This window comes from Propithecus coquereli, unplaced genomic scaffold, assembly GCF_000956105.1.
Source record: "Propithecus coquereli isolate 6110/MARCELLA unplaced genomic scaffold, Pcoq_1.0 Scaffold92, whole genome shotgun sequence".
NCBI lineage: Eukaryota > Metazoa > Chordata > Mammalia > Primates > Indriidae > Propithecus > Propithecus coquereli.
The window spans coordinates 6,172,927-6,196,232 of NW_012155507.1; the positions used below are offsets into that span (position 1 = coordinate 6,172,927).

The 23,306-nt window shown below is 43.0% G+C and overlaps 1 protein-coding gene across 2 annotated transcripts in view; it reads right to left on the bottom strand.

Moving 5' to 3' along the window:
• GRIA3 (glutamate receptor, ionotropic, AMPA 3) overlaps positions 1-22,103 on the bottom strand; it is a 285,940-nt gene extending 263,837 nt beyond the window's left edge. Inside the window, exons 1-3 of one of the 2 annotated variants that reach the window (XM_012664833.1) lie at positions 22,058-22,103; positions 21,640-21,766; positions 20,321-20,479 (exon numbers count right to left, since the gene is read on the bottom strand). In XM_012664833.1, the coding sequence (XP_012520287.1) occupies positions 20,321-20,479; positions 21,640-21,748 (268 nt within the window). In that variant the 5' untranslated portion in view covers positions 21,749-21,766; positions 22,058-22,103. The other variant, XM_012664832.1, reaches the window with a different exon arrangement.
• Positions 22,104-23,306: the final 1,203 nt, after the last annotated feature.

Here is a 23,306-nt window from a genome sequence, read left to right on the forward strand (position 1 = left end):
ACTAGTTATATGACTTTGAGCAAGTGACTTAACTTCTCTATACCCCGACTTCCTCATGTGTGAAATAAATCTAAGTTATAAGTTTTTATGATTGAAAAAGTAAATAAATATAAATCACTTAGAAGGATGCCTGATATGTAGGAAGCACTGTGTTAGCTCTTATTATTCCCAATACTGTTTGTAGGAGTATCTCCGAAGGAGTCATAAGGAGAACAAATGAAAGATGTGGTCTTCTGCAATTGGTTAAAACTGCCATTCTTTTGGTTCCTATAATTTTTTGCAAATTAAAATATTGAGGTGATTTTCCCCCACCATGTGTGTTAACATTATCATGGTTTCTTCTTCTCTAAATCCATGTTGAAAATTTTTCTTGCACAGATAATCTTGCAGATACATACATTTTCTCTAAAGAAGGGAGCAGTCCTGTTGCTGCAGCAGAAATGAATACTGTGCTGAGTACATAGCAAGTGAAGGGTCCTTGGAAATAAAGTAGCAAATTAGCAATGATTTTGCCAGCAGTTTTAAAACAAATGGATTGAAAGAGATTTCAATAACTACATGCCTAACGTAGAGCTGCACTTGAAGCATTTAGTAAACGTGTCATTTCAGTATTGAAAACAGCATCTAATCAAAGCATGTTTATAATTAGACATCACATATAATATCTCTCAAAATTATGTTCCACCAGGTGAGATGCCATTCCCTGGAACACTGAAATCTACTGTTTGTTAGGCCTTTGTTATTATTAAAAAGAACAGGTTGAGGGTACCAAGAGAGACTCAGATAAATGAAAGTGCTTAATTTTAATTAGAGAAGAAAAAAAGCCACACACAATATGGGTAGCCTGTATGGAGAACCTTGTGCCAGTAAAACCTGCCTCCAAAGGTATGACTCTATATTAATTTAAATCAGACAGACATTGGCACTGCGTTCTTTTATTTTTCATTAACATTTTGATTTAGAACAACAGATTGCTGCAGTGAGGGGACAAGAACGGCAGCCAGTGAGCCATCTGCCGAGCATCTCGCTGACGACTCCACTAGTGAAAGAAGCCGGTGACTATGGAATGTATGCAAGAGGGACACACACCATTAGTTAAGTGACAGGATGAAAGATGGGAAACTTTGCCGGGTCAGAGGAGACAGAGATAGAGAAGGCAAAGCAGAGCCCATTCTGATTGGAATTTGAAAAGATCCAAATCCTTGCAGCAGGCCAATAGGATGGCAACCTATGGAAGGTTTGCTTGTAGGGGTTTTTTTTTTCTTTGAAATTACAGGTGGGACAAGAAAAGGGAAGTGACAGGCTAAACACATAATAATTTGCTGTGCATTTTACATGGGATATGTTTTCCAGATCAGTGAAGATTTACCCCTTTAAACTTATCAGCTCTTGAGCCATTTGAGATAGAAATCTTTCTAAAGTGGAAACTCCCCTCTCTCCCTTTTTAAACACAGTAGGGTACTGGCATGCCAAGGCAGGTGCAGTAGGAATGCCCAGGGTACAAATGATAAGACGGTGTATTGTGTATAGAAAATTTAAAGGCAATAATAAACTATCTAAAAGTCTGCTTTTTTATCATCACTATGCACAGACATTTCTAAACAATATCCAGTGGAAAATAAGATACTCCTCCTAGCTAGAATGGACCTCGCTCTTTCCCCATCGTATGACAGTACAGTAGAATGAACACAATTTCATTTTCTAGTGATGATTCTGGGTCTTTACTTGGAACTCCAATTCCAGTACTGAGTTTGCTGTTCAAAAGTCTACTTGGCCTCTTAGGTCTATTTGCTCCTATATGAAATAACCACAGATTGCTGTACTTTTATGGTTGGTGATTCTGCATGCTGTTCCCTCACTGTCAGCTGTCACATTTTAGTATGTCTGCTTTCAGGAGCACCCCATTTCTAATGTGCTATCTTCAGTAACCAAGAAGTACTGAACGTTGTCAGCCACAGTGAGAGAAGAGATAGCAGGCTATGGAAATAGAAGATTAAAAGCACAGTAATCTGTATACTCCGCATAATAAGGCGTGGAGGTGTGTGAAGCATTGTAGAAAGTTTTTTCCTCAAAAATGGTTAAAATAAAAATAGCACTTGCATCACTAAAAAATGTGTGCTTCCATTATCTAGAAAATTAGCTAAGATGGAACCACTCATTCCCTTATAATGCTAGTTAAATGGAGACAGCATGTTGAATGGAAAGAGCACAAGATTAGACTTAGGTTTGGGTCCCACCTCTGTCACTTACTGGGGATGGCACTTTAACTTCTCTGAGCCTGTTTCTTTAACTGTAAAATGGGTATAGTAATAACGTCGGCCTTATATCATTGTGTAATAGATTTTTTTACCAGCCTTCATTCATTGATGCTCCCAGTAGAGTGCCACCAGTCAGTGCAGGTCACCATCTCTCTCACCGTTCTTCACACTGGGCTTGGTACATACCTTTAGGGGTCATCTCTATCTCTTTATTTCTTTACCTGAACCATTAAACTCTACAGCCATGTTTATGTTCATGCCAGTATCCCGATTAATTACTGGAGTCTTTCCACCGAAGTTTGAGGGCTTCTCACTCAGAAAAGACTAAGAAGAGCAATCATCCACAGGTAACCTGTGTAGGCTTCCAGGTCAAAATTAACATTGTTGATAATAACCAATTGGAGTGCATTAAGAGAAGTTGATTCTTAACATCTATTGGATGTTGGGCAGGGGGGAGGGGGAAGGAGGGGGCGGGTATATGCATACACAAAGAGTGCGATGCGCACCATCCGAGGGATGGACACACTTGAAGCTCAGATTTGTGGGGGGAGGGGGGGCAAGGGCAACATACCTAACCTAAACATCTGTACCCCCATAATATGCTGAAATAAAAAAAAGAGAAGTTGATTCTTCATAATATCTGCTCCCACTGCCCCCTCAAATCCCAAACACATACCCAACAGCTGAACACAGGATTTGAGGAATAAATTAATGATCCTTTATTAACCTCTCTTGCAATTTCATTAACTTTGATCTTGTCCTAGCTCAGCCTCACCTTTTAATTTTATCTCCTCCTGTCTCTAAAACATGTTTGGGCTCAATCTGCAGTTTTCCAGCTTCCCACACCCAAGCTGAGCTTTTTTCTTTGTTCTCCCTCCACAGTGTTCACTCAGTGAAAACTGGAGAAGGGAGGGAGGAGATAGTGGCAACTTGTGGCTTTGTTCTCATCTTACAGTTTAACTGTAACACCTTAAACAGGAAAGGTGAAATATTGTTCAGCACTCTGAGTGCATGAACCACATCAAAGGGTCACTTTTTGGAACTTCCCTCTCTGCAGGATCTCCACAGGCTGCACTGGCTCCTCGAGGAGGTTGGAAGTAGCATTCATCTAAGTAGTGTGGTTTGGAGGGTTACCCAAATGCCACCCTTATCAGAAATAGTGCTCTCATTGGCCTGTGCAGTTTCCAGAATGCCCCTGATAAATTGTAAATATGCCAACATAGGGACCAAAACATGAGGGCCCCGAGAAGACAAATAATTTGCCAGTTCTTAAAAGTTATGGTCTTGATTACTACCTCAAAATTTATTGACTTATTGCTTTTGATTTTTAGCACAACATCTACTTAGTGAAGAATGGAGAAAGAATGCCCGGTGGTGGCAGCATTTACTATGTATCAGGCATCAGGCTGAGCATTTGACATGAATTCTCTCACTTCATCCTGACAATCATCCCAGAAGGGAGGCAGTATTGTCACTGTCATTCTCTAGATGAGGAAACTGAAGTGCAGAGTGGTTAGGTACCTTGCTGAAGGCTATATAGCCAGAAGTGACAGAACCAGAATTCTAACCCAGGTAAGCTCTAGCTTTAAAGCCCACACAGTGTTGCCTCTACTATTTAGAGCCCAAGCTTGCCTATTGCACTGAACAAAACAAAAGCCCTGTATCTAACCAGTTCTACCTCCTTGCAAGGCAATTAGGGGCTTGGAGAGTTGGGGAATAGGCCGTGAGATATAAATTCCAGAGCATGGGCCTCTGCTGTGGAGGCTAGATTTGAGTGAGACATCTTGGTGGAGTATGGGGCATCTTTTGATCATTTTGAAGGCCCTAAAGTCTTGAGCAAGGAATGGCAAGGAAAGGTGCAGGGCCCCTAATAAGGGAACCTTATGATGTCATTTAAATTAAACATAGTTAAAGCTAGAAAGGACCTTGGAGGTCACTGAGTCTAATACCCTTATTTTACAAATGAGAAAATACGAAGGCTAAAAAGTGGCCACTTACATTGCTAGTTAATAGTACTAGGGCAAGGAGGTAATCTAGGGCTTATTCTTCCATAATGTATTGCTTTCCTTATAAGTGTTGAAGAATTGAAGTCTGAGAAAACCAAGAGATTTTATCATCTCAATTTGAGCCAACCAACCCTAAATACCACATCTTTATTTTTTCCCTAGCTTAATTGGAAAACACAATCACAATTCTGAGACCGTGTATATCTTCCGGACTGAGGCTGTCAGAGGATCTGGTTGTCCTCACTGATTTTGAGCTCAGAGATTAACCATGTCCCCAAACAGCCTCGTTTCCCTTAATAACCTAACACTCCCTTAGCAGTCATGAATGTATTGAACCTTATCTGACAGTATTTATATTTTCAGCTGGCACCAAGTCTGGGCTAAGGGGTTCCATATGTTTACTTCCCACTGTGTAAAGTAGGCCTGACTTTGACTTGCCCGGAATTTGTTCCTTTTACGCTTCCAGGGGGGAGCCCCTTGTGGCATAACAGGGCTGGATGAACAAGGTCATTTCCCCTTTTCTTCCACCTTGCTGATTTCAGACTATGGCCACTTATTCCAGACACAAGAGGCCCAATTTTGGCGGGCCCCACCTGGGGAACATTTTAGGCACAGCAGCCAGTGATCTCTGCAGCATGGCAGAGAGCTGTCTAATTGCTTTCCCTGATGCTTCCTGGCCAAGGCAAGTAGTCCTTCTTAGCAGGAGTTCTGGGCATGACAAGGTGAGGGTGAGCTGCCTCTGGCTATAGGTCTCCTTCAGATGAAGGGTGGAAAGGGAGTACTTCAGGATTGGGGGAGGGATGAACCTTGATGGACACTGTCTGGGCCACAGTGGCAGCTGGGGAAGGCAGCCAAAATTTTGGAGCTAAGACTCTAGTGAGATCTCATTTGGGCTTATCCTATTAACACATTTCACACTATATTTCTTAACAGGCTGCCTTGTTGGGTGGCATTTTTAGTCACCTTTGGAGCTTTCTATTGAAAAACTCCTTTCTCGTTTCTTTTTAAAATAATCTTCTGTGCTGTTGAACTTGAAAATGTTGTCAGATGGAAGTGTTTATGTGCTCTCATCTCAGCTAAAATAACGTAAAGATGAAAGTATCCAACGCGTATATTTACTGAATACCTGGAGGGATATAATTCAGGGGATGCAGTGATGTCTGAGCTCCATCAGTGATGCAGCCCTTGCCTGACACGGGCTGTATGCATGCCAGGGTAAAACAAATAGTCCCCTGACTGTAATCAATTTGCTTCATTCAAACAATTGGCAATTGTATTTTCAAGCAACTGGCAATTTCATCTACTTTACTAAGTTTTCCAAAAACACATAACTGAGGACTGACTGCAAAGATAAATATTAACAATCAAAGAAATGCCATCTGCTGCAGTGGTCATTGCTGGGGACAACAGAACTCCCTTGGGAATCTGGCCAAGTTTGAGGACATTCTCCCCACCTGACTAAACCTCCCCCATCACCTTCTTGCACCCTTACTCTCCCTCATCTGGAATGAGGTTGGCATTTAAAAATATAGTAGACCCATGTTATATGTGGCTTATCCTTATGGTAAAACCCCAATTAATCAGTTCCTACCTACATGGATTCTACAAATAACTGGGTTTTTTTCTTTACTCCTTTTTTGATAAAGGTCAATAAATAAAGAGCTACAGTGATTAATTACTTTAATATTGTGCTTGGAAAACCGGGAGACGTGAGTTCTAGTCTCATTTCTGTGACTAGCTCTGTGACTTTGAGCTCTCTCTTCTCTGAATCTCTTTTCTTACATATAACATTAAGATGTTGGACTAGATGAATTCTAGGGTCCCTTCTGCCTGTGACAGCCTATATTTCCAATATCAGGGGTTTTATTTTAAAACATCTTCCAGGGTTCAGTATCTTTAGCCTAGTCTCCTATACCCTCTGCATCTCCAGTCCTACCATATGACAATCACATATTACATCTAACTTTACATACTTAACAATCCTATTTTACCATGTAGTTTTCAAAGCACTTTCATGTTCATTATCTCATTCTATCTTCATAACAGCCCTGTAAAGTATACAGCTCAGGCATTATTATTCCCACAGTGTGGATGAAGAAACTGAGACCTAGACCAATAAAATAACACATGCAAGGTCACAGGGCTAAATAATAACAGAGATGGAACAAGAACCCAGGATTTCTGACTCCACGTCTGATGCTTTTTTCATTTGGCAAATATAATAATAATTACAACTAATATTTGTTGAGTGTTCACTATATAACAGTACTTTCCACATATTTTATCATTTAATTTTTACCACAACCTTATCAGGCAGATACTACTATTTCCCCATTTGTCAGGCAGAAAAACTGAGGCTTGAAGGGGTTAAGTTCCTCATCCATGGCTATACAACTAGAAAGAGAGAGCTCCAGGATGTAGACCCAGAGAGTCTGGCTTCTGAGCACAACCACCATTGCTATACTGCCTGTCTTGAGTTATATAACATGTACTGTAAAGAGGATGGAAGGTCAAGGTCTCACTTTGATTGCCCCATCTGGTGGAGTAATGATGATCTCTTCAAAAAGGTCAAGGCAACTAAAAGTCAGCAAGTGTTTATTATATGTTTTCTATATGTTCAGACCTGTGCTAGAATATAAGTATTATAGGAAGTTGAGGCATAATCGTGAGCCTCACTGAATTGGGAATCCACTTAAATGCATAGAATTTTGTAATGGTTTTATATATATAAATATATTAAAAAGATATACACATATAAATACATATGTATATAACGTAATGGCTTTATATATATGTATATGTCATAAAATGTGATACAATAATTTATGAATCAAATTTTTAAAGATCATTTAAAGGGCCTGGAAAGAAAATGCTCCCAATATAAGGTAAAAAAGCAGAATACAAATCTGAATATATGTTAAAAACCAATTTGGGGCGAGTTTTATTTATGTGGGTGATTTTTCTTATCTACATTTTTGAAGATTTTGCTTGTTTATAATGAGCATGAATTAATTTTACATTTTAATTTCTATAATTATTAAAAATGTCTCCCACATTTAAAAAATTAAGTTAGGGGAATATGACTTATACATATAAGAAATTTAGAGAAAAAGAGATACCAGAAGACAGTAAAGTAATAAAACCTGTGGTGTTGCTTTAGTACAGTTTCTTGCTGGTAAGTTTGCAAAATGTGGTGGAAAAGACCCTATTCTGGGAATCAGTCTGACTAGAGTCTCATCTTACCTCTGCCACTAGGGAGCTGCACCACCTTTGGCAAATATCTTCTCCTTTCTTGTCCTCTCTTTCCTCATCCACAAAATGAGGTAATTAGACTAGAGCTACTTGACCTATCTCCAATAGTCTGTGATCTATAAAGGGACTTCAAGACTTTGTTTTGTTCATTCCTGACTATAAATCAGAGGGTGGTAAAATGATGACAGGTTAATGTTGGAGGCATTAAATGGAAGATACCATTAATGTGGCCCCTGAAACTTGTGCTTTACTGCATTTCGAATTCACTTGCTGTGGATTTATTCTTCCTCTCTGCCACCCATTTAAAACTGACAGGGTTATCATTTTCATATATAATGTCACTGTGCAGCGGTGAAAGCAAAGAGTAGAATGATTATGTTGGGGAGACATCTTAGAGAAATGCCAAGAGTTAGGAGATCTGCATTATAATCCCAGCTCAGCTATCAATTAGCTGTGTGACCTTCAGCTAGTCACTTAGCCTCTCTGTTCCTCAGGATTCTCATCTGAAGAAAAAAAAAGATCAATGATCCCACAAGACAATAAGCAATGGGCTTGGATAGGAAATGAGAGGAGGAGGTGATGCTGGTGGAGCATGGGAACCCTGGGAGATGAAGGGGGAAAAATTGCCTTTGGTCATCACCCAGGTTTTGGCCTGCTGGAGACAGCATGCTGTTAGATCAGCCCCTGAATACAGAGGAAGAGAGCAGAGAAAAAAAGCCTGGTGGTCCTCAGCAGGATCCTTTCTAGTGAATCTATGCTTGTGGAATCAGCTAGTTAACCTTTACTCTGGAGAGAATGGAGACTGAAATGCTGGAAAATCACATTAGCAAAATTTCTCTTTTAACCTTTTCCAAATCTCCTTCCTTTGCTATTTTCAGTCTGACTTAGGTAACTAACATCAAAAGAAGAAAATCCATCCACTCAAACGGATATGCTCTAAACTTCCATCCACATATCATCCTTAATTTAAAAACTCAGAAAAATCATGGCTGGAAGGGCCCAATTGGCACCACATTTTTCCTTGTCTGAATGAAGACTCCAGGATTCACTTTTCTACTCTCCCACTTTAAACACATGAAAAGAAAGATTGTTCTTTCCTTCGAGCCATCAAGTTCCCAAATTATCATGCTACTATCCCTGCTGCTTTGGATAATAAAATCATATTTAATTAAGAGGAAAAAATCAGAAGGGATCACATCCTTCTGGACAATTCCACTTAATGGTGGCATGATTAAGCCCAGCGGTGTGTATGCATTGGCTTTCTGAGGCATCAAGTCAATTCTTTCTTTCTCTACTTTTTTTTGCTCCAAAGCAAATCCCTTATGCTTGTGGCAGCATTGTGAGTATTTAAAGATGATCCTATCCAGTCTCTTTTCAGCTACAGATTCATAGAGGGTACAAGCTGATGTACCCTTGGGGGGAGGGCTTTGGGGATGGTTACAGATGGGAAGAATCTCTTCCACAGTTTGGTTTTTACTAATTTTATTCCTTACCAACCACTTCACTACTCTGTTATTGATAGCTACCATTTATTGAACACTTACTATATGCTAGACATCATGATAAATATTTTATGTGGATGATATCAATCTTCATGACAACTTTATAAGGTAGTTTACTATTATATTCGTCCTCATTTTACAGAAGAGGAAACTGAGGCTCAGAGAGGTTCTGCAATTTGCCCAAGGTCATATGACTAGTAAGAGAGCCAAGAGTCAAATGCAGGCAGTCTACTTTAGTGCCATTCCTTGCCCTTTGGTAGCTCCCAAACTAAGTAAGAGAAACAGCTTTCCACTAAGCAAGGGTCAAACAACAACCCCTTGCTCCAGAGAGTTAGGTGCAAAACCCAAGGGCTGGGAGTGAATGTATGAAGAGCTAGGCAGTTCCAGATCTCTTTAACCAGGGGAAAGCTCAACTTTCCTCATGGTTTTCCTCTCCTCATAGGATCTTCTATAGATCTACAGGCTGCAGAGGGAAGAACTGAGGACAGTAAGATTTGGGACTGGCAGAAACCAGGAGGTCAAAGGACACCTTTAGTAGCTGTTGCACAAAATGGACTGAACTCTTGTAAGAGGCTGTGATATTTAGTTGAAAAATTGCCTGGACTCAGAGATGTGCTATAAGTGAGTCTCTGTTGAGTTTTCACCATCTGGATGGCAAGAGACTAAAAGAATTATCAACAGCTAAGCATCGCAAGAAAGTGGAAAGGACCAAGGGAAGATGTATGCAACATGTGTGCACCAGAGCAGTGCCTTCTCCAGAAGAGAAAGGACAGTACGGAGTGTCTCTCTTGACAGTTCCCTGTTCCCTGGGTTCTTGACTCCAGGGCCTAGGAAGAAAGCTCACTCACTAATGGCCCTGCAGTGCCCAAGGAAATGAAGGGGCTTCTTCCAGGGAGGCTTTGAACAATTTCTTGCTGCTTTTCCTGGTGTTTCTCAGTGGAAAGCCCAATTTCCAAGACAAGCTCTAGAGCCTGATTGCAGAGTCAGTCCCCCAGCTGCTTGGCCCAAGTATTTTCTTCTTGATCTACCTTCAGAGGACAAGTACATGCCTCCTGGGCCTTCTGGAAGTCAAGAGGGGCTGCTTGTGTACTGTTTGAATAATGAATTGTCACAATAGAATAGAAAAAAATGACTCATTTTGTGATTGGAAACAAATGGAATTAGATATGAAGATAGTTTCTTTAGGAAAAAAGACTCTAGGTCTTTCTTTGAACCCATTAGCCCTTAGATTATGCAGAAACGTGTGTCTCTGAGTTCCTTGAGCACAGAGTATCTGAGTAGCTGTTGCTGCCAAGAGGTAAGTAAAATGGGTGGGCAAATTTGGATGCCCGGGTGAGAGATTTACAAGGTCAGGGTGATGAGCTATAATCTGAAGGAGTGCTATGATGGATTTCTTAGAAAAAAAAAATTATCTTGGGTTTGGAGAAGAACTGAGAACTATAAACAGGCTCAGAGGATGGATGTTCAGGAAGGAAATCTGGTCCCCAAAGTGACAAGAGATTTTACTTTCCAAATGAAGCCAGTTTTCTGTTTTTAGGACAAAAAGCTCAAAAAAATCTTAGGCTAATGATGATACTAATAAAAATAATATATAATATGTCAGGTATTGTTCTAAGTACTTTACATGGATTTGTGAATTCTTTTATTTAAAACTCTCAATAACCTTATGAGGTAAGAACTATTATTATCCTCATTTTATAATTGGAGAATCTGAGGCACAATGAAGTTAAATAACTTGCCCGAGGTCTCACTGCTAATATGTGGAAGTGTTGGGATGAGCAAGGATAAGCAATAACTGGCTGGAAACACTGTCAATTGGTTTCAGAGATTTAATGTATTTATCAGAGAGCCTTATAAAGGCAGAGAATAAGTGAATATGAAGAGAAATTTCTAGATATAGAAGAATTTGAGGAGCTTCATTCATTTTGGATAGTCTTTCCTCAGTAAGAAATAAAGTGAAGTGGTAAGAATTGGACAAGAGTTAATGATAGGATGTCAAAGATGGAAGTCTGAGAGATCATCCAGAAGAAGCTGAAGAGGAACCTTCCCATTTTACAAATGATAAAAACTAGAACTGGAGACAGGAGTGACTTGTCCAAGGTCATCCAGGAAGCTGATGTCAAAGGGCTGAGACTGGAACCCAGATCTCTTAATTCCTGGCCCATTGCCCATTGCACCACCTGCCTAATTCCCCTTTTACTGCTTCCCAAGGCCATAAGAAACATGGTATCCAAAATGACAAGCAACATATATGAAAGTGCCTGGTACGATACCTAGTGCTTAGAGGGTGCTCAATAAATATTCGATATGAATCTGTAATCTTTGCAGTACCAGGGCTTATTAAACTTGTGATTCCCAAATTGGGTGTGCATTAATAACACCCATAGAGCTTGTTAAAAAGGCTTATCCTTACATTTTCTGATTTAATACATGTGCGGTATGGCCCAGGAATTCATTTTTAGCAAGCATCTCTGGTGATTCTGATGCAAGTGGCCCAATTAAAGAAACACTATTTTAAACTAATCAACAAGTTGCTTTGGAAATTGCAGTGAGATATAAGGATATTTGAGAATCTGTAACAAGTTCTGGCTGATTGTGGATGTCAGTGGCCTTTCTACCTTAAATTTACAAGGGTGTTCACCCACACAGAGACCCACACCCACAACTCTATACTTATCCCTCTGGGCTGGGTTCTGATCCCTTTCTATCTCATCCACTGCTGGTAGCCTGACCCCTTTCTGGGCAGCTGCAAAGATGAGGGCCCTGGTTGCAATGAGTAATTGGCAAGGTAGATCATCCAATAGTAGGTGATTGAGAGGGGATTATTTTTGATCACAACAATTTTTCAAAGCTTACAAAAACATCACCAGGCTGGGTGTGGTGGCTAGCACTTTGGGAGGCCCAGATGGGAGGATTGCTTGAGGCCAGGAGTTTGAGACCAGCCTGAGCAAGAGTGAGACCACATCTCCACAAAAAATAGAAAAATGAGCCAGGCATGGTGGGGTGCGCCTATAGTCCCAGCTACTTGGGGGGCTAAAGCTGGAGGATCTCTTGAGGCCAGGAGTTTGAGGTTGCAGTGTGCTATGATGACACCACTGCACTCTAGCCCAGGTGACAGAGTGAGACCTTGTCTCAAAAAAAAAAAAAAAATCACCACCCCCATCACAAACTGATTTTACTTCTGAAAATTTCCCACAATAATTGTGGAGAATCCTGAGGCTGAATTTATCTGCAGCAAACAACTATGCACAGAACAGGCAGCAGGCTCACTACCAACAGAAGGGTGTAACTTGATGGGTCAAAGGCAACTAAAATATAAAATAGTCAAAGGCAACTAAAATATTAGTGAATAAAGTACCAGAATTTGTTCATGGAGAAGGTCAAAATGTTGAAAAGTAGGTGGAGTGTATTTGAGGGAATCTTCCTCATATTCAAGGGCCTCCCAGTGTCCTCCTGAATGCCCACCATCCATTTGATGTCCCTCTTCCTCGGGCAGGTGTCTTGTTCTGTGTCACTTACCAGTCTTGGAAAGCACCCTCTGAGGATCCTGCAAGGCAACAGGTGGTAATCTGAACAAAGAATTCTGGTTGAATTATTAATGGCTGATAGGATTGAACTCATTCCCTTTCAGATAGCACATTTGCCTTTTAGCACAGACTTTCAGTGCAGTAACACGAATAAATGAATTTGTGGAATTTCAGACAAATGGCAGACTGTTGGGGGGCAACATTTTGGGGGAAATCAGGTGTCATTTTGCAGCCCTCAAATGACACTGAGTAAGCTTTTAATGACTTCCCTGGAGCAGTCCTTGGCTCAGATCTGTTAGAAAGTGACATTACTTCCTTTCCCTCCCATCAATGAGTGCCTGGCACAGGCCTTGAAAATAGAGTCAATTTTTTAGTCTCATAGGGAACCAGATACAATTCAGGTTGTGTTGTACTTCTTATTTCTAACCCTGTTTAAGGGAAGTCAGACAGCTTAGGAGCAGATGTTACATGCCTCCTTCTGGCATGCCTTGACCCAGAGAAGCAAAGTGGAAAGGGAGTTGGAACCACATGCCAACCTTAGCTCTCTTGGGCAGGTTGTTTCTAAAAGGGGCACTTTGGGGTGTGGCAAGAAGCCAAGACACTGTCACCCTGGCTCATGAGCTACCTCCTCTTTCAGTCTGCCTTCTAGTCCTCACTCCACGTCCCTACAAAAAAAAAACTCAGTAAATTCTCTCATCAGACATCTAATCATGCCACTACAGACCTGACTGAAATGGACACGGGGTTATTGGGAATATGATAGAGACATCCTTGAGTGGGAATGAGTCAAATATGTCTCCTACAGAACCTTCTTTGGAAGGCAAAAAGGTACAAACGTGGGCAAGAGCTCGTCTGGGAGAACCTTTTCCTTTGTGATCAGTCTCCCTGCTCTGGACTCTTCTTACTCAAAGTGTGGTTCAAGGACCAGCAGCATTGGCATCACCTAGGAGCTTGTTAAAAATGCAAATTCTTGGGCTCCATCACAGACCTATTGAATCACAATCTTCATTTTAATGAGATCCAAGGTGATTGTTGTGCACATTAAATAAAGTTTAAGAAGTACTATTCTTCACTGAATTGTGCGCTGTAGGGTTGAGGGATTATTACCAGCTGTGTTTCCTCATTCTTATCCTTGCTCCCCTGTACCCTCCAAATAAGGGCAAATGATGGTTGTGTTGAGGATAATTGCTTAAGAAGCCAGTGATAGGAACTGAGGAATAGTGAGGTCCAGACGAAGGGAGGGATGTAAACACCTAATTCTCTGACCAGTGCTCAAATGGAAATCCAGAAGAGAGTATGCTGGTTATTTCCATTGAAAGAGAGGCCAGAGTGTATGCTTGAGACCAGGCAAAGAAGGGATGAAGGGAGTAGGAGACACTGCTCAGCTAGGCTTCCAAGTGCCCCCAGAGCTACTATTTAGTGACTGTGAGAGGGATATTGCCTCTTAAATGTGGTATTCCACATGCCATCCCAGGGAAAGGAAAGTTTCAGCCTGAGACCCAGTTTCCCTCCCACCTTCTCCTCTCTTATAACCTTCCTTCTGTGCCAGTGCATCTCCTGCCAGTGCTCACATAGGCAGCTTCAGGCTCTCCAACAGCCTCTTTAATAAAATGAATCCCTATGAAATTTGGCAGCTTTCCCAATTACCCCAAAGGCTTTTAGGTTCAACATGGAGAAGTTGAACCTGCCTATGCTTTGGGTGCTCTTACACCCGACCTCTGTGCAGGTAGATTTGTACTTTGGCCTATAAAGGTCTTCCATGACCAAAACCAGCTGATCTTTGGTTAGGGTAGAGTGAGCAGCCACTATGAGCATCATATCCAGAAACATTCCCATTGAAGTATATTTCCTTGAAACTGAGGCATTATGGTTCCCATAGTCCCTGGTTTTAAAGCAAATACTCCTCTTGTTAGGTGTATTAACCCTTTATCTGCCACTTTCAGCTATATTCCTATATTAGATAAAAAGTTGTTACCCCCAAAGTAAAGTGTGGATGCTCAGGAGGATGAACCCAGAATAGGGATATTCTGATGCAGAAGGAGAATTAGGTCTGGAAAAGTACAGGGTAGGAAATAATCCCTAGGTAGGTTTAGTGTGGATGGGATACCAGAATCAAGGGCCAGTCACTGAGTAGGCAGTTAGACATCAGGAAAAGGTAGTGAAATGAGCTGGACTAGACAGAACAGGAGAAGAAAATAATGGCAATAGAAGAGGTAGAATTAAGAGGAAGACAAATTCTGTCCATGTTAACCTTTTGGCAAGGACTGACCCCTTTCGGGGGGCTGCTGCCCTAGCTCAGGACTCATCCCACACACAGCCTGTGGCTTTTTGTAGCTCTGTGTCTGGAGCCCAGACATTTCCTGAGCAGCTCCCAGGAGGGAGGGAGTTCCTTTTGTGTCTGCATAACTCCTACACTCCTGCTGAAGAATACCCGTCGCCCCCACGTGGGTTTTTCATTGCACCCTCCTGTGGACATTTCCTCTAATTAGACCCAAAGTATCAAAAACCAAAGGAACGAAGTCAAAACTTGATTTTTTAGTGGAGCAGGTAAAGTATACAGATGATTTTCGTAACCTTTGTAGAAGATAGAAAGTTTTATAAAAAGGTCCTTCAAATATATTTTGCAGTTCCAATCTAAGAAGTTCAAAGGGAAATCATTTGGATAGGTATGTTTATTCTCCTCCTCCAAAGTTATGAATTCTATTTCTAAAGTTCTGGTCCTCTCTTAAAATCCATGCTGTCCTTTAATCCTTAAACCAATTGCATTAAAATGACAAATCTCTTATCCACAGGGGAAGACAAATAATGACGACTCCTCAGTAGCTTCATTTGTTTTTCAATCTGTTAAAAACGAAACCAGCCAATCACCTCTGACTACCCATAACAATGACATTTAAGAATATATCAGGAGCCCAAAACATATAATAAAAATCTCAAGCAGCCCTCACTATTTCAATTCAATCTTAGGGACTAAGGAGGGAAATGCAGAGTTAAGGAAACAACCTCTGTAAAGGCAGAAGTAGGGGGTTGTGGAAAACTGGTTTCATTTTGGGGAAAAAAAGTTAAAACTGTAGAGAGGAAGAAAAACCAGGGCTCATTTTTGCAGTAATCATAGGTGGAGAACATAATAATTTTCTTTGCTCCTTCCCCTTCCCCTCAATCCCTTCCGCCCGCCCCCATTTAGCAGATCAATGGGAAGCTTCCTTCTAGGGGAGGTAATGCACTTTGCAGGAAGCTCACCTTTATAGCCTGCTGATTGTCATCTATTTTTATGGCCCAAATGAACAGCATCACCTTCTTCCCTCCTCCCCAGAAAAAATAGATTTTAAAAAAACATAATAAACCTGTGAGAAGGTGACTTATATCTTTGATTGGCACCACTGAGGCGACCTCTTCGTGCTTCAGTGGGCTAAGCCAGATGGCCAGAGGGGCTGAGAAGTGAGCTAAGCCACTGAGCTTACTGACAGCTGGCCAGCAGACAGAGGAGAGAGGGACAGCAGCAAAGGTACAAAGACAGGAGTGTGAGGGTGGGAGGTGGAGCCAGAGCAGTCGACATTGGTTAGTTGGGAAGATCTGTTTGAGGACAGTAGATTTGATCCTGGGTTCTTCACCCTGGTTTCAAAGCTTATACGGAAGGGATAAACACCAAAACTAAACCAAGCAAACACAAACCCACCAAATTGCAGAGAATGGGATCAAGGGAGACATTTCCTTCCTAAATGGACCTAAATGGTTAAATGGATCCTGGCAATTAGAATAATTAGTTAATGAGATTGTGACTCTGTAGGCAAGAGACTGAAACCTGTCTCGGCTAACTACACTTGGTAACGAAACGCACTCAGTTATAAAAGGAGTGTGTTCTCAGTTACCAGGTATATTTCAAATGGCTTGAAAAAAAAATTAATGGAATAAAAATTTGCAGCTGATTGGTTAGGTTTAGCCAGCAAAAGGGATTTTTCCTGGGGCTCCATTACAGTCTGCACTCCTAAGTCCAACTGTCAGTACCAGCATCACCATTGCACCTCCATCAACAGATTTTTATTTAAACCAATGCATTTAGAGCGCAATTCCGTGGTGAATAACCTTTAAGTTACATTTGCTTTTTCCTTGCTTCTTGCAAACAGTGCGTAATCCACGAGCACATTTGTTGGCTGTAAAGGTGTATAACAGCAATTTTTGCAATGACAGTGCGGAGAGGGAATATGAGATCTGTGTGCTAATGAGCTGACACTGCAGAGGCTGGGGCGGTGTAGTGTGGAGTGCACTACAAGTGCACAGCAGCAAGACACAGGAGGGGACTTCAAGGGAATCAGCAGCGTTTCTGAGGAAGCCGGGCAGCAAAGCCACCCAATGGGACCCAGCAGTTTCTTGGTGTTTCCACCCTCTCCCAAAACCCTAGGATGATGAAATCTGTTTTTCAAAGAACAAACATGTAACTTGCATGTGTGTACATGTTTTCATATACAATAATCATGTGTGTATGAGTTTGTATATGAATGCATGTATCCTGAAACCAAAATATTTGCATCATTCTTCTTTCTGGGGGGTTATCTAGCTAAATTGAAAAGTAAGGCAGCAAACTCTATTAATCCCTATGAAAAGGGAACATGTGCTCCAAATCAGGTGAATCTGTTTGATAAACTTCAATTCACCTCTGAGCTGAGATTCCAAATGAACCACCTTTCAAAGCCAAGGAGGCTTTCATTGACCTCTTAAGACACGGAATAAAGTTGAAGTCTGTCTTAAGCAAGCCTCTTGGGGATTATGCAAAAATCAAACAAACAAACAAACAAAAAAACACAAAAAACAAAACTGGTTGCTGGTGAATAAGAGTCTTTAAATAACCGATGCCTGGGATTCATTGCAAAGAAACCTTCTGATACATTGTGGGGGCTGGGGAGTAATGCAGAGGGAGAGCAGAGCAGGGACACATACAAAAGGACTTACCCTTTGTTTATTCTTTGCATATCTGTTTGCCTGCATACCTGGCTGCATACTGTAGAAAGTGTGTACCTGTCTTAGGACTGAGGGTGCAGGAAAGATCATGAGAGGAGATCAATTCTAGTGCTGGGGAAGCTGAAACTAGGAATTCTGCATGGGAACAGGGGAATGTTTCTTTAATTTTTGCCAGCCCATTTCATATTGAACCAGATAGGAGAAGTGGGTGACCAGATTTGGACTCATCTGGGGTTTTCTCGAACTTTCCCTAGGTCTCCAAGGAAGGGCAGGCCAGAGGATACAGAGGTTTTTCTTTGTACAATCAGGGCAGTCAACTGGAGGTATGGAATCTGGGGTCACCTGCCAGGGTCCAGTACTGAACTAGAACTTTAGGCCAACATCTGAAATATTTGATTTCTACTTCCAGAAGAAAAAGAACAATCAAAGCCAGAGGAAGAAATGAGATACACCTCCAGGGCTTCCCTGGCTCCTGGAAATCATTGGTTTCTGCATCCATAGACTATGGTTAGACTAGTCATCTTTCTCATACGAGGCTACCAGCAGCAGCTGCTGGGAGACTGCTTTGAGATCTGGCCCTCATTCAATGATTGTGACACTCGGACATGACTGTTTCGGGGACCAGAGATGACAGCTTGTCTCCTCTGTTTCCTGAGCTGTAAAGTCTGAGAGTGCAACAGGCAGCTGGGTACACATCGCTGGTTTCTAGATATTTCTCCTGTATGTGTCTGTGCCCATGCATACATATATTTGGTCACCTTTTCGTTTTGTTTGTTGCCCAGTGAGCCACATCCCCTTCTCCCCAACTCTCAAGCACCCAGCCATAACCCAGACTTGAAAGTAGAAGTGCTGTGGATTCAGGGTGAGAGATTTTGATCAATTTCTTCTCCTTTCCCATGGTTGTTCTTTTATTGCCCTGAGAAGTAAGGCATTAAGGCTGCTCAACACCAATATGGATGACTTATTGCCTGTTCCTAAAACTGAGATTTTCACGTGGCAAGGGTCATTTCTGATTGCTCCTTGAGTGGGGTTCTGACAGCCCTGAGTTGGCAGGTGTCAATTTGATTTGACCATAAAAACAGAACCAAAAACCTCGGAAATCAATCATTCCTGAGAAGCCAAATGGCTCTCATATCCCATTCCTCATCAGTGGAAATATGCTGAAGGGAGTTGAAATAAATATTATTCATTATTAATGATAACCCTGGTAGTTTCATGTATTTGATTTTAAACATGTTCTAATTGATGCTTAGGAAGCTGTATTTGAGATTCAGCCTCTTGAGGAGATCACAGTGCTGCAGGATTAAGAGTCAGATATGTGTTGTGAATGCTGTGGAAACAGGCTGGGATTACCAAAATAAGATGCAAAGTATAGATAGACATTTTGTAACTTTCACACTTAGCTGGAATTAATAAATTCCTATTTTTGTCAATGTCGGAAAGCCAAAAGAATGTCAAATGTGGAGTATCTCAGAACATGTTCATATAAGGATTTGTACCTTCAGCTAAAATTTTCTTGAAGCTGGTAACTGTCACATTTCTTCCAAAGTACATTACCCCCAACCCCTTGGCTCAAGTCTTCAAATCCAAGGAACCTGTGCCCTTGGGGAACCTTTCAACAGTTTTTTGGAAATCACATATCCTTTGAGACAGAAGGATTTAAAGAAAGTCATATACAAAGTTTTCATCTAGCCAAACATAAATATCATTTCTCTCTTGGGAAAAAAATTAAAAAAAACCCAAATTCCAAACTACATCAGCCATAAGAGCAAAATATATTTTATGCCATCACAAACCTCTTTGTTGTGAAAACTTTTAGTGAAATCAGCTTAGATGCAGAATTCTCAGTCTTTCTCTCAAAATATTCCATTCAAGTAAAACCATATGTCCAACAGGCTATTAGCCATTTGGGTTCCCCTGGTTTTATTTCTCAAAATGTCCCCTTTCCAGAGGAACAATCTTTGGGTACAACTATGGATTTCAGAAATGGCTTTGGGGCTGATGGAATTCCTCCCTTTTGATATTCAGTTTTTTTGCTCCAAGACTTCTCCCCCTCCCCCATCCCTTGCTCTAAATTAAGAACTGTGTTGTCCTTAGCAATCAGGGGGGTGAGCAACACTAGGGGAGGCAGAACTAGCTTTCCAAATAATCACCTGATCACTGTCTTCTCCCTTCCCCTTAGTTTGCTAGGCATTCATCACTTGCAATCAGTTTGTAGTCTTATCAATTCCTATCAGAGCTCTCTCAGTAAGAAAGGTGATATTCTAGGACAGAAAGAGGTCAGGGAACCCAGCCTGATCAGTCCCTCAAGGTCACTTGTTTGGAGAATTTCTCATATTTGGTTCCCACATACTAGGCAATTGTCAAATTCAGCTCATTCCTACAGGCAGGCACTAGCTTTAACAGTCAAGTAATGTGCATTCTGAATTGACTCAATCAAGATGCTGCTGCTTCTTTTTTTAATCCCATCTGAAGAAATTTCTTTGAACACCATGCTATTTTTTCTTTCTTTTTTCCCCAGCAAAAAAAGGGTGTTGGGGAGGGAACGCGGGGTTAGCAGGGAGGAAAATGAAACTTTTGCATCAAACACTATTTAGAACAGAGTTTTGCCCACTGTCTTGAGTTTTGCCCACTGCCTTGAGCCCCTTGGCAGTATCCTTCAGAGTCGATTTTTGCAACATGAAATCAGATTGCTTAGAGCCCCTAAAATGTCTACTGAGGCAATCACCCCCCAGCACACCCACGGACCCCAAGAGCCACAAGAAAGAAGCAAATGACGTTCCCAAGGTCCCAAAGGGAGGAAAAGCAGATTTACTTACAAGCGTTAGTCACAGAAAAACTATTGGAGGAATCCAAGTGATCTACGTGGTAATTCAAATGGAAGGGCTTCTCCGTGGTGTTCTGGTTGGTGTTGTATAACTGCACGGCAAAGCGGAAAGCGCTGTGCTCCTGCACCGTGTTTCTCATGAAAAGTCCACCTATAAGCAAAGGGAACCGAGATTTGGCTTGTGTCCCCCCACCCCAGGACTGGTTAGAAATTGGGGAACACTGCAGATACTAGGTACCTCTCAATGATACGGGGGGTACGCGATTGAGGATTGATATTCAACCTGTGTGTCTTTCAAGACTTGGGAACTCAGATTTCGGCCAAGAGAAACCTGGTTTCTCTAGACTGAAGAGGCGAGAGAAGGCAGCAAGGGAAGAGGGGGCTGTCTTGGGGTAGGACGAAGGAATCAAGAATGGGACTTGGTTCTTTCTTAGGCTGTAGGCTTCTTTTCTTTTCCACCCCCCCCTCCATCCACACAGCTGGTTCATCATTTCCTGGGGCAAAGGGAAAGGTTGGGAAGAAAAACAATTTTATTCACCCTGCTGCTCCATTCTGTTCCCCATAGCCATCCTCCCCCGTGACAATATTGGGGGTTGGTTCAGTAATGGCAACAATTCTAACTTCTCGACTTGTAAATACAGACAGAAGCCGAGAGAACTCCCTCCAGGCGCCCAGGAGCCGGGCTCCAGACAGACACAGCGGCAATTCATGAATTCGTGGTCTGCGTGACTTCGCCGCTCGCCCGTCCTCTGAGCTCCTTGTCTCACCCCCACCTTCTACCCCATCCACCATCGACCCTGGACCCTGGCTGCTGCCCGGGTCTAGGGGATCCAAGGTGGGCTCCACCTTCTCCAGCACTAGCCTGTCTCCCTAGAGCCAGAGATGCGGGACGGAGCGCCCCGGGTCCGGGTTACGCGCCCTGGCGTGGCCAGACAGGCGGCATCACCCTGGGACAACTTCCAGCGGCTGCACGCACGCCATGGCAAAGTCCGGAGCAGCAAGCCGAAAAGCCGCGACTCTTCGCCCCTTGCAGCATCCCGGCTTCCTGCTCGCCTCTGCTGCTCCTCTTAGCTCAAAAAACCCGGCAGTCCACCCCCGCCAGCCCCGGGAGACCCGTCTCTCGTCCTCGGTGCTCCCCAGAACAGCCAGCTCGTCGGGGCTCAGATCCCCACGATCTCTATCCAGTCCCCGTCCCCAGTCCCCCTCCCCACGCCATGCAGGACAGGGTCTCGCGGCCGCAGTAGCCCTGCCGGGGCAGTGGTCTCGGGTGCAGGAGAGCCTGGCCCGACTGGCCGGCTCGCTCGCGCTTACCTATGCTGATGGTGTTGGGGAATCCTCCGTGAGAATGACCCAAAAGCCCTAGGACTAAAAAGAAGACCGCCCGGAGCACGCTTTGCCCCATTTTCTTCTGCCTGGCCATGCTACGCCTAAAACGAAGCTGACAAGAGCATGGGCGCAACTCGGGAGTCGTCAAAATAATAATAGAAAAAGAAAAAGAATTCGCTGGCTCTTACACCCCCTCCCCTTAACTTGCTCTCTCTCACTCTTCCTTTCCACCCCACACTAGTCCTCCTCCTCCTCCGCCGCCGCCTCCTCTTCTTCTTCCTCTTCTTCTCTCTCTCTCTTACTCTCTCTCTTATTCGCTCTCTCTCTCGCTCTCTCTCTTGCGCGCTCTCTCTCTCTCTCACTCCCAGGATCTCTCACACCCCCTCCCCGCCCCCCACCTCACTTCTGTCTTCACACCAATCTGGAAGGCGGGTTCATTGGCTGCAAGCTGGGTTCGCCAGAGCGATTTCTCTCCCCTCTCACAGAGAGAGAGAGAGAGAGAGAGAGAGAGAGAGAGAGAGAGCGCGACAGGGAGAGAGAGAGAATATGAATAAAAACCTAAAACACAAAGCAAACCAAACAAAACACAGAAAAACAAAAACAAGCAAAAGGAGAGAGACAGAGACAGAGAGAGGGAAATAAGAAATTATAAAGAAACCCCGAGACCCCCCCCCCCAAAAAGATGGTGGGTCTAAAGAGGGGAAAAAAGAAGGAAAGAGCTAAAAGGCTCAGTGCCGTGAATTGGGCTCTTTTAATTGGGCCGGTAGGGGGATATTGATCAAAGTTGATCTGACGTGAAATTAAAGCCGCACACTGCTTAGCTCTACTGCAAACTGCAGCCTCGGACTGCAAAGCTCTAGGTGCTGGCGTTTGTCAACACGGGAGATGGGATCAATAGAAATACACGAGTCCTCAAGTGGATCAGCCTTTCAAGCTGCAACCGTCCCCCCTCCCTTTAAAAAAATCTGCATTGCCTCTGCGTTTGTGTGTCTGTCTTAAAGAAGGGGAGTCTTAGGGGGGCGGTTAGCGGTTACTCCGGAGTCTTTGTAGAGACTCAGAGAAGCAGTTCCCATCACAATGCGCCCGAAGATGCTGCGCATGCCCGGTCTCTGCCGCTAGCTTTTACAGCAGAGATCAGAGGGCGAGGGAACAACCTCCACCCTCATCCCCGCAGCTTTAGGAGGTGTGTCCGTCCCCTTACGCGAGTGCTGAGGCCAGCTTGCGGAGGCACGGGGTGGACAGTGATGAGCAGTGTGGGGCAGACTGCTTTGGGGGGCGTAGATAAAAAGTATGTGCGTGGAGGTGGTAGCTGAAAGGTTAATGAAAAGGACGCTCAGTCCCACCGACCAAGGAGGAGAGAGGTATGGGAATGAGCTGGGATGGGGGTGGAGATTGAAAGTTGAGGTTGGAGGAAACTGTCCCTAGCTGCCTTGCTTCCTTGGTGTTGCCTCTGGACTTAGCGGCCTAGGCGCCTGACTGATGACCCCAGAGGTTATCGGTTCTCTCTGACTCTTCTTCCTCTCTTTGCTTTAAGGGGAGGAAGGAACCTATGAAGTCATACAGTACAGCCTGGATCTCAGTGAGGGGTGGTCCCCTCTGCAGCATGTCCTGGACGGACGGATCTCCTGGGCTGCAGACTCCTCTCCCTAGCC